We start from the raw sequence: 12,326 nt of genomic DNA on the forward strand, positions 1-12,326 counted from the left end.
CTCAATATTGTCAGCACTGACCAGCAACTGCTCTTCAGGCTTCCAGACAGGGAACATTCCCAACTCTACCTGGACATCCCCAAGATTGAACCAGAGACCTCCTTCATACAACACAGAGAACCATACCAAGAAGGGCCAGCTCATGGCTGTTCTAGCACACTGTGCAACCGTTTGATAATCCTGGAGATTTGAAAGAGGGGAATCTCTTAAATTTATGGATGTTGCCTAATGGATTTGTTTGCATTCCAGGCAGCAAAGATGTTCAACTACGCTCGCTGGGAGAAAACTTGCAGTTTCTTCTTCATTGTCTTCTCCATCGCATTCTTCATCACGCGAATGATTTTCTTCCCCTTTTGGTGAGTTGCTTCATATGGACTAGCAACGTGAACACATGTTCAGGTAAAATAAAGGGTTGTATCCAATGTAGCACTACGTAATGGGCCAATCCAGATAGGAATTTCCACTTTCTCAATAGAACTCCCCTGCCTCTCCTCCCACCGTGCCCTCCTGAAAAGTGTTCTACACTTCCCTCAACCATCTGGAGGAGATTTGGGGAGGGTGGGGAGAGGAGAGGAGCAGAGCCTAAAGTTCAATTGCGCAAGCGGAGATCCTTAAACTGATGGGATGCATTAGTTGGACACCAATATTACAAAATTCAACTTTTGTTATAGTAGTGATTGTGCCCTCTGTTGGCTGTGTTCAAGGGTGAGTGGCATTTGTTATTCAAGAAGGAACACCTATTCCCGCATCAGCCTGCCTAGGTCCTTAGATCAGGGATGGAGATCAATGGATGAAAGGCGGGTTAAAAATGCCCTTAATAAATGAATGAATGATACTGCCTGAATGGCACCACCCATAAAAAGAGGAAGAGACCTCCTTGCAGGTATAGAGAGATATACAGAAGTGGAAAAACAAGCAAACAAACAGGAGCAATCTTGAATTGAAAAACTGAATGAATATGGCAAGTTTTGTAGAGGTTATTTTAAATTTCTTTTTTTACTTTCCTTTTTTTCTGATCCTTTTATATTTCTGAAATAATGAGGCTTGGGGGCTTCCTTTTGAAGAAGGAAGGCACAGAGCACCAATATGCCTTTGCTTCTACACATGGTCCATGAACTTTGTGTTGCCGTTTGGTATGAGAGGAGCATGATGAGCTTTAGGATAGAAAACCTATCCTGGCTGCCTTTGATTTGAGCTCTCATCTGTGTTTGTGCTCTGTCAGCATTCAAGTGCGTCTGTTCTTAATTTTAGCATTGCCTTTTTTTTTTAATAGACTTTTTGTTTTGTTCTGCATTTTACTTTTAACTACTGTACACTGCCTTGATGCCCTAAGGGCAGCATAAAAGTCAACCGCAATTACAGTGATCCATGATGTTCTTTGGAAAGTGGCTTGTCTCTCTTCTCTGTGCATTTGGACACCTCTTGCAATATTGCAACCAAATTTTGCATGATGGTTCCTGAGATCAAGGAGTAGGATTTCATCTGTATTTGGATACAGTTGGACACCATTTCGAATCAAGGCAGCAGGCTGAACAGATGGTTCCTCAATCCTTCCCCCTGCAAATATTTATATTTTTATTGACTTTTCAATAATATACATTAAAGGAGCACAATAATATCCATACAAAGAAAGAAAAATGTCAATACCAGTGGTAAGTATTATCCATATTCTATAGTATGTCCTTTACCCATGATTGCTTACTATCTAGTTTTGTATCCCTTCAACACGGTTTTTTATCATAGTTTCTATCACTCAACAGAGATAGGGCACACACCAACATAGTTTTGACAAAGGAAAAGCAACCAGGAAGTCAAGATCAGTACTGATGCAGCCAACATAATGTTCTCCAGTCCACATGTAATCAATGGCCACCAATTGGCCTAGAAAACACCTGATTTCTCTCTTTTCCTTTCAATACTGCTGCACCATGAGTTGTTTCCTCTGCAAGTGCTAGTCTCCAGACATTTTTGAACCATAGTTGAACCTCATTCCTGTGATGAAGGGCCAGGTTTTCAACCATGCTTGGACATGATTTGGTGCCATCTTGAATCAAGATGGTAAATTGAACCTTTCAAGGCTGCACAGATTTCAACTGCTGGTATCAAAATTGCACTGATCTCTTTGTCTTGTGGAATTCCCAAGCAAAGCAGGGCATGGGGATGTTAGTAAAGGTATACACTGCTTAAAATCCACCAGGGTCCCATGCACACTTTGTCACAATACTTTGTCTATTTCAGGATTCTACGATCCACATTGATCTATCCTGTGTATTATACACAGACATTCGTCCTAGCATATGTCGTCTACAATGTACCTTTATTGATCCTGCAAGGTCTGCATCTGTACTGGGGCTACTTAGTTTTCAAAATTCTGAAGAAATTCATCTTTATAAAGGTAAGACTTGAGCTTCAGCCAAAACATCCGGGTAAGTGTATGATTTGCGCAGAAGTCCATTTGATAATGATAGACTAGGAAACTCCCAGTTCTCTTAACTCTTCGCTTTTTAAGAACTATAATTTACATCAAGGGTAGGAAAACTCAGGTCTGGGATCCAGAAAGCACCCCTCCATGCCCAGGGGTACCAACTTGAATAAAATATCGGGGGGGGGGCAGGTAAGTCCCACCCCTCATAACTGATCACATGACAGTGCTCTCCCAAACCATCTGAATGGCAATGGCCAGCCCCCTCAATGCCCAGCCCCCTCAAATATTTTATTGGGGGGTCGAAAGGACCTTGGCTTCTAGGCGTTGGCTCCTATGTCCATGTCTCTCTGTATGACCCCTGTATGTTTGTGTTTGGAGTTTTACACAATATTTTAGAAATGGAGCATCAAAACAGCAGTTGTCTGTACAGTGGTGGTCATAATACTGCCCTTCCTTTGCCATCTGGGATGACTTCAGCAGGCACTCCCTCCCATCTGTTTCCCAAAGGGTTTGCAAAGTTGGCTGTGAAGGCGGCTTGTGTCCCCAAAGCTGTTAAGCAGATTTCAGAAGCAACTTGCTTGGCAGGCCATGTCACGAGATCGTCTGTTTATAGAAGTTGGCACTATGCTAGATATTTGAATGAATATCTCTCTGCAGCCACCCCCACTCCTGCAACTACATATTGCTGGTTCAGGGGAATGCCAATTAGATGTGGGCCTCGATTTAGCAAGATTTTGTCTCTGTGTCTAGTTACTTTTTGGTGGTATTCATTCAGGAAGCAAAGTTTATTTTTTATCAACAGCAGGAATTAAGACAATTCCAAATTGTAACCTCAGGGGCAGTACCACTGGCTGCAGGAAATGTGTGACCATTGCCAAAGTTTTCCATCTTCTCCTCTTCCTTGTTTCATTGATTCATGCAAAATGAACAAGGTGATCCCTATTTCACTTCATTGGCTGCTGCTTCTGAAGGTAGGGAAACTGGTAGCATGATGAAATCGCAGCATGTATTTCATATCACTACACAAAAACCTTAAGAGGAGCGCCTGTAGCTCAGTGGCAGAGCCCAAAAGCGTCCTGGTTCAATTCCCCAGCATCCCCCAGGACTTGGAAAGACTCTTGGCTGAAACTCTAGAAAGCTGCTGCCAGTCTATGCAGGTCTAGCTCAGGATAACACAGCTTCCCATGTTCTCAGGGGAGAGGCCATAGATCAATGATGCTGCAGATAGTTTGCAAGAAAAAGATACCACATTCAGTCCGTGGCATCTTTCCCATACGAAACTCTGGAGAGGGCTGAAATCAAATCGAGTTTGTAATCTAGGCAAATACAAAGCTAGGACATGGACTCATTATGACAGCACCCTGTGTTCCAGCTGCCTTGCACGCTCTTTTCAGCAGCAAGTAGATGCATATCCTCCTTCATCTCTAGTTCTTTACATGTAGAAACATCAGTTCTACAAGCAACATTTTATGGCTGTGGTTCTTAACCATTTTGGGGGCCGTTGACCTCTTTGAGAATCTGATGAAAGCTATGGGCCCCTTTTCCCCAGTAAAATGCAAATAAAGGCATAACACTAAGTTTATTGCATTGGGGAAATGTGTGTGTTGTTCATGGATGCCCTGATGGTCCATGGACCACAGCTTAAGAATGCCTGCTTTGTGGCTTCCAAATAACCTTAACAACTGTTTGAGCCCTTATATCCCAGCCCAATCACTGAGATTATCCATTCCAGATGTATTAACATGTTACAGAGGCCCAATTGGCCTACACTGGATGTTGGGCATTTTGTGTTGCAAGTCCCATGCCTATGAGATACTCTTCCAGCATATATTTGGCAGAGGCATTCTCACTTTTGACTTTCAGACACCTCTTGGAAACATTTGTATGCAGACAGCCCTGTTCAGTTTTTAGTTTATCTGTATCTGTGTCTGTGTGTGTTTTGTCCTGAACCCCTGGCCTACCTGGCAGCAAGTCAGCATGTCCAAAGTTCAAAGACCAGGGGTTAATCCACACAAGAAAAGTCCAAAGGTCAGGAAACACAGTCCAGGATTAATCCAAGTAGCCAAGTCTGAAGATAAGGAGTCAGAAGACAGTCCAGGGTCAAACCCGAAGCACAGTCCCAAAGAGAGCATCCAAGTCAAGGTCCCTCAACATGAGCAGCTGAGCAGACACAACCCCTCAGCTCTTGTTTGCCTTTTGTTCTTTGCATGCTGGTTGCAACATCTGGGCTTGGTGAGGCATGTGACACTCACCTGTTCTGAGCCTACTGAGGAATCACACACCTCTTCCCAGAGCTAGCAAGCCCCACCTAGAGTGCTACTCCTGCTTCTCCCTACTCCTCAGAGAGGAGACAGGGGCCCCTTTGGCTCTGGTGATGGGTCCCAATGCTCTGGTTCCTGCACATTGATCCCCATCTCCTTGCCATCCTCTGTCACCCTGTGAGTACTTCCTTCCCCATCCCCTTGCCAGGATCCCATTTCTCCTCCTCCTCCTCCTCGCTTCTTCTTCTTCTGCTGCTGCTGCTGCTGCTGCTGCTTCTTCTTCTTCTTCTTCTTCTTCTTCTTCTTCTTCTTCTTCTTCTTCTTCTTCTTCTCATCCTGCCAGTTCATCTCATGTTTTAACTTTGTACACCACCCTAATATTTTGTGATATAGAATGTCATTTGTGGTATAGAAATACTTTTATGCATAAATGTACTATGCACCTGCAAAGGGCCAGGTCACCAGTTGGATTTCCTGAATTTGTCACCAGTTGGATTTCCTGAATTTGTGTTTTTGAAGAAAAGCTTTGGTTAGGTTAGGTTAGGTTAGGTTAGGGAATAGTAACATAGAATCCACTCCCCACTCCCAACCCCGTTTTGTGTGGTTTGGGCTACCATCTTGATGTTCAAGGATTTCTGTTGCTAAGAAGCACATTTTGTTTCTTTAATACAACTCCCTCTTGTAGTTACAATGCCCTCTTGATTCCAGCTTCCAGCATATCTGAAACATGTCCAGAGCCATAATGTCTAAACATGGATATTTTAGGGACAAGCTTTAAAACATGTGGGGAATTGAAGATGTGGAATGATGTACTGATGGAAAGTATCTTGCCAAAGGGAATCCGCTGAGATTAACTGCTTTCTTTCCAGAGCTGAATGAATGAGTATAAAGGATGGCTATGCATCTATACTACTGAGGCAAATTAAGGCAGGGCACTTTTAGAGCATGGCTATTAAAGGATACTGCTGTTGTCTGAGATGTGCAGAATGCCTGTAGGTTTTGAGTTTTTGACTTATACCCTATGCAAGCATTAGATTGCCAGGCTGTGTGTTGTGTCACACCCGCAGCATCCACTTAAATCACTCATATGCCAGCCATGGCTTCCCAAAGAATTCAGAGAACCATGTTTTGTTGAGGGATCTGATCTCATGAACCTACAATTAACAAACAGCTCCTAGGATTCTCCTGGACTCTTAAAATGGTATAAGAGTGCTTTAAATGGAAGTTGTGTGGACGTGACTTCAGAATAGATGATCATGTGACAGAAAAAGCCTAGCTCCTCCTCCTTCCTTTGAGCAGAGCCAATCCAGTGGCCTGGGAAGGAGGGGTTCATGCAGATGTAAGTGATCCCTCAAACAGCCCGGTCCCAAATGTTTTAGGGCTTCAGAGATCAAAAACAGACCCTTAAATTATCCGGCATCCTAAGGAAGAACCAGTCACCTGGGTCTTGCCCATAAAAAGCAAGTCTAGAGTGAGAAACTAGGGCAGGCACCCCCAAACTCGGCCCTCCAGATGTTTTGGGACTACAACTCCCATCATCCCTAGTTAACAGGACCAGTGGTCAGGGGTGATGGGAAGTGTAGTCCCAAAACAGCTGGAGGGCCACGTTTGGGGATTCCTGTACTAGGGTGATGCCTGCTGTTTCCAGGAATTCTTTAACGTTGTGAGACTTTTTGTGTGGGTGAGCTGAGAGTTTGTTTGGACCGTGGGCGAGACTCCAGAGGCTGAGAGGGAGGTTGCGTTAGAAGGAAAATGAACTGATATTGATTTATACATATTAGTGACAAAAGTCCCAATTTTATCTATAACTCTGCATTTTTGTCTGTTGTTGCTTCAGTTTTTTGTACACCGTTTAGAGGTGTTTTTATGTTTATGGAAACCAAAGAATCAAATCACTCAGACCAAATTAGGGCAAAGGACGCCCAGGGCAAGTGGCGCATTTTTGTGTGTGTACCTCATCAATCACGTTCTTCTTATGTTCTTAACTGACTTTAGAGAGGACGTGCAACCCTCTTTAAAACTGGTTGCAAATATCTTTCCAGATCAGCTGCCTTTCTGACCAACAGTACCTCTATCTTCTTTGACTTAAGCATCAGGGTTTTCTTTTTTGCCCTCATCCAACCCAGAATTGCTTCCAGTCAGATACTCATTCTGGATTTCCTCTGCTTTCTTGAAACTTGTTAATGGGAAAGCAAAGGCAGAGGTCTAGAGAAAGCAGCTCGGATATGGATGTGGAAGTCCCCCAAGATCAAAAGCCGTGAGGTCCTCAGCACTACCTCTGAGATCAACCCCACAAATCTGGGCAGAGAGACCATTAGAAATGGGATGGAGAGTGCACTAACAGAATCCCAAACCTGCCTTAAACCTCTGATGCAGTGGTAGCCGATGTGGTGCCCTCCAGTTCTTGTGGACTGAAACTCCAGCATGGCCATTGGTCAGGGATGATGGTAGTTGTAGTCTAGGATGACTGAAAGGCACTATGTCGGCTACCCCTTCTCTAACACCCGGGACTGACATTTGAAACTGATGCACTGGGTGATGCACTGGGTGGGGCAGATTTAACGTGAACCTTGTGAAATGTTCCTTGGGATGTCTCCATATCTTGCACCCAGTTTTGTTGGGGTTTTGTTTTGTTTTTTGCTTGCTAGTATTGTCTTGCTTGCAAAGCCTTCAGGGTTCAGAAACTGTCATATTTTGAGCCAATCAGCAATCTCATTTTGAGTAAGAACCTTAGCTTGGTGTTGCTTCAGCATTTTTTGTTGGCTCCTCGCCAAGGGTGTTTCCTACCACTGTAATTTTGATCTGGATGATTACAGTGTTGCTAACACCTTGTGAGAAGCTTTGATGCAAAGCGATAATGAAAAATCCCAGCGGAGCCAAAATGATTGTATGCTAATGTTTTTCTTGGTATTGGCCATCAAATCTGCCTATAGTTATTTCTGCCCCAACCACAGATTTTTCACCACCATCACTTCTTTGGCTCAAGATTTTTCTCCCTACTTTTTTTCTCTCAGTATCATATCTGAGATGTTTCCGCAGATGTTTTCACACTGGTTCCATTCAGTTTATTGTAATAGCTGTAAACTAAAAAAATGTAGCAGGGGGCCTGGGAATCCTGCAAAATATCCAGCAATCGCTTGTGGAGAAGTCTTGGTGCCAGCACTAAGGAGAACCTTTCACCCTCCAGATGTTTTTGGACTACAGCTCCCATCATCCCTGACAACTGGCCATGCTGTCTTGGGCTGATGGGAATTGGAGTTCAACAACATTTGAAGGAACAAAAGTTCCCTACCATTGGCTTAAGGTGATGGTCTTGTCCTCCTTTGGTCCTCAAAGTGGTCCACCAGTGGTCCACACTGAGAGCCAGTGTGGTGTAGTGGTTAAGAGCGGTAGTCTCGTAATCTGGGGAACCGGGTTCACGTCTCCGCTCCTCCACATGCAGCTGCTGGGTGATCTTGGGCCAGTCACATTTCTTTGAAGTCTCTCAGCCCCACTCACCTCACAGAGTGTTTGTTGTGGGGGAGGAAGGGAGAGGAGAATGTTAGCCGCTTTGAGACTCCTTAAAGGGAGTGAAAGGCGGGATATCAAATCCAAACTCTTCTTCTCAAACACACACACACACACACACATCTGAAGGTGCCAAGGATTAAACCGGAATCTTTATGCATGCAAAGCATGAACTATGAGCTGCCTCTAATAAGCTCTTTAAGAAAGTAGGGTGAGATTGTCTTGTTTTTCATGTTCTCCTTTTGAAAACAGGTTTTCAAGTTTACATATATGATCATCCCATTTGGTGGCGGATAGATGTGGGGTAATGGAAGCTAAAGACTCCTGATGGTTTTATGTCAGTCTTTGCATAAGTATCAAGTAATGCATAAGATACTTTGCATAAGTATCAAGTAATGTGGAGAGCATTGTAGAGCTAAAGACTCCTGATGATTTTATCTCAGTCTTTGCATAAGTATCAAGTAATGTGGAGAGCATTGTAGAGCCTGGGCCACACCTCTGCCTTAAAAACCTCAGGTTGGGATAGCTGTGTCAGTAGAGCATGAGACTCTTAATCCCAGGGTCTTGGGTTGGAGTTCCACGTTGGGCAACATATTCCTGCATTGCAGGGGGTTGGACCAGATGGCCCTTGTGGTTCCTTCCAGCTCTACAACTCTATGATTCTACGTTGCCATAGCCAATATCTGCCTCTCTTTCTACCATAAACATTCTCCACTGGTTAAAGGCAGACGCGTTTGTAGAAAACCCCAGAGACGTGGTAAAGTATGCTACCGTATTAAAACATTGTCTTCTCCTTCAAGTTCACTCTTGAGTCCCGTTCCCCCCAGTTGTGACAGAAGAGTCCTTGCTGCTACAGTTGCGGTACGTCACACCATCTTGCTTTCCTGTGTGTGAAGCAGCTGGTCAGGAGCTGTTCCAACACAACAACAAATGAAAGCAGAGCAAACTCAGCATCTTCGGAGCTGCTGTTCACATGTTGGTCACCAGTCATTTTATAGTCAGTTATCCTTTCCAGGTGCTTCCTATCTCACATATCCCAGCCTGGGCTAAAATTGGCGATGACAAGGTAAGCACCAGCTCTGGCATGCTCACCCTGGATGCATGCTCCGCCCAGGTGTCCTGGGCACCTAACAGAATCTCCAAGCCAATGGTAATCATTTGCAAAACGGCACATCAAATTGAACTACTGATTCATCTCCTCTGTGATGCAGCTTGTTCTGTAAATCATGTCTGTGGTGCTGATTCTCTTGAGTTCTGTATAAATCATATTTACCCACAATCATCTTTTCCTCTTAACCTCTTGTCCCATTGAGATTCACTGGCCTCTCTGAAGGCTCATCTTTTTCCTTTTGTTTCTTAGTAGACTAACAGTCTTCCAGTATGGAGTTGGATTGCCCCAGAAGTGGGAGAGATTTCCTGCTCTGGGACATATGTACCAAAGGATTTGGCTTCTGTTCTCCTTTTCGTCTTTACTGATTTTGGACACCGTTGTTGTTTCATGGTTGATCAAAGAAATTACTCGGATCACTTTTGCCATTTAGGACCTTGTTTGGTGAACCAGCTTCTTTTGGCTTAAGTTTCTTTTTTTTTTAGTAGGTCATTTTTCCATTAGAGGTCTCTACAATTAGACAATTCTGTCTCCAAAAGTGGCAAGTTCGGTTCAGTATCGAAGAAAGTAATGCACGTTGCCATTTCCTGTTGTTCACATTTCCATGAAGTTAACTGGGAGAGTGTGGGTGGCTATTGTGGTTGTCTTTACCAAGAGCTGTTGAATTTTAGCACTAATTAAAAACCTGATTATACTGCCAGGGATCAGCACATCCTGTGTCATGGAGTTGCAAATCCTGATTCTCCTTTTAATCTTACACCACTGCATTTTAACTGCACCGAGAGTGGCAACACTTTTGCTATTCACTTTCCCCCAAACAATTCATTAATTCCCATGTGTTCTATATCCCTGGAAGCATCTCCGTAGTCTTTCCAACCTCCTGCCACTCAGAATCTCAGATCAGACTAAGAGTGCAGGATCAGACTAAGGGTGCATTTCTCCAACACCCTGTTTCCAGAAGCAGGCAGCCAAATGCAGCCAGGAAGTCCACAACCAGGGCACAAATGCACCAGCCTTCCCCTTCTATTTGTCCCCAGCAATTGATATTCAGGTCTGCTGCCTCAGCACATGGAAAGTAGCTGCCGTTGGTCTCCATGCATTTGTCTGGCTTTCCACTGGAAGGGACGTGGGTGGCGCTGTGGGTTAAACCACAGAGTCTAGGACTTGCCGATCAGAAGGTTGGCAGTTCAAATCCCCGCGATGGGGTGAGCTCCCGTTGCTCGGTCCCTGCTCCTGCCAACCTAGCAGTTTTAAAACACGTCAAAGTGCTAGTAGATAAATAGGTACCGCTCCAGCGGGAAGGTAAACGGCGTTTCCGTGCGCTGCTCTGGTTCTCCAGAAGCGGCTTAGTCATGCTGCCACATGACCCGGAAGCTGTACGCCGGCTCCCTCGGCCAATAAAGCAAGATGAGCGCCACAACCCCAGAGTCGGCCACGACTGGACCTAATGGTCAGGGGTCCCTTTACCTTTACCTTTACCACTGGAAGCCAACTGAGCCACTGGTCATTGCCACAACTCTGCACTACAAAGATATCTGCAAATGTGACATAAAGGCTGGCAACATCAACCCTGCTGTGTGGGAGTCCCTTGCAGACAACCAAAGTGCCTGGAAACAGTCAGGTCATGTATTCATAGCAGTGACCAGAGCAGAAATGCCATGGTGCATCTGCAGCAGCACAACCAGACGCCTTCATCTGCCCCAGCTGCAATAAAACATGCAATCTTCCAACAGTTTTTCTTCACCCGCAAAGGTGCATTCCTCCATTGTCTCCCAAGACAGACGGGTGCCAACAGTTGGCTATATATTGATAAATGGTATGCATCCCTCTAATCCAAACCTTTCAATTTCCCCTTGAAAATTGATGAGGATTTGGTTGACCACTTAAGGATTTTTTACCTGTTGTAGCAATCACACTGCCCGTTGCTAGAATCTTTATGGCATTAAATTGTATTTCCAAGGCTTCTTTTATTTATTATATATCATATTGCATTGCATTGCAATTTGAATTTCAGACAATTCAAATTGTAGTGCAATAAAACAAAATATAAGAAACCTATCTCCATGAAGATGAAGCTTCTTAATTCTAGCCTCTCATTTACTCAGCTGCCAACCCTCCCAAATCCTTTCAAGCTCCTCCTCTTCCCATTGCTGCTAGTCCAATTCTGCTCACTTTCTGAGCATACCACTAGCTTCTAAGAACGATTGAGTAGCCACCGCCCCTGACGTTCTTCACAGACATGCCGTGGACCACCTGAAGGAGGCTTGCAGACTGCTAGTGTTCCATGGACCACAATTTGGGAACCTCTGCTCTAATCTTAGGATGAGGAACCTATTGCTCTCCAGATGTTGGCGGGTTTCAACCCTCCACCATCCCCAGCCAGCATGGGATGATGCTAGGGGCGATGGGAGTTGGGAGTCCAAAAACATCTGGAGGGCCACAGGTTTTCACACCACTACCATAACAGCCATTTTGTTGAGCATCTTTGATGCCTTATCCCACTCCACTCCACCCCAACCCCCAATTGTGGTATTTGAAGGCTTGTTTATACAGTTTAACAGGCTCAAGTAGTAAATATTTTATTGGGCTGTTTAGCTTCAGGCCACATGTGGGTGTTTGGGTGGGGTGTCCTTGCGTTCAAATGTTCCTACAAGGAAGAAACTCCCTGCATATAGATAAACGAACTGTCAGGGAGAAATGATGCTGAGCCTGTCTTAATGACCTGCTAGCTTTCTATGTTTTGTGGAGCTTTCATTGAAGGAGAAACTGTAGTCTTCCTACCTGTAACCTGAAAAGATTCAGACCAAGATCAGCTTTCCTATTTGATTCTACAGGGATTCGTCTTGTTAACATCTCCTCATTCTTCTGTTTTATCTTGTAACTTCACCTATCCCAAACATCCTCTGACTTAAATACCTTCCACTCAGCAAACGAACACTTGGGCAATGTTGCTTAAGCAACTCAGCCTACCTGGAATACTGTGGAACTGGTGGCAACTTTGCTGGTGAAAGGATACAGTTTTCAC

At 44.4% G+C, this 12,326-nt stretch overlaps 1 protein-coding gene across 5 annotated transcripts in view; it reads left to right on the plus strand.

Moving 5' to 3' along the window:
- LOC128401613 (protein Lines homolog 1-like) overlaps window positions 1–12,326 on the plus strand; it is an 84,550-nt gene that overhangs the window by 62,702 nt on the left and 9,522 nt on the right. For 4 of the 5 annotated variants that reach the window (XM_053364891.1, XM_053364886.1, XM_053364888.1 and 1 more), the window contains 3 exons: window positions 250–356; window positions 2,239–2,395; window positions 9,209–9,259. In XM_053364891.1, the coding sequence (XP_053220866.1) occupies window positions 250–356; window positions 2,239–2,395; window positions 9,209–9,259 (315 nt within the window). The remainder of the gene's footprint in view (window positions 1–249; window positions 357–2,238; window positions 2,396–9,208; window positions 9,260–12,326) is intronic. The other variant, XM_053364889.1, reaches the window with a different exon arrangement.

Source organism: Podarcis raffonei, chromosome 14, assembly GCF_027172205.1.
Source record: "Podarcis raffonei isolate rPodRaf1 chromosome 14, rPodRaf1.pri, whole genome shotgun sequence".
In the NCBI taxonomy this organism is placed as follows: Eukaryota; Metazoa; Chordata; class Lepidosauria; order Squamata; family Lacertidae; genus Podarcis; species Podarcis raffonei.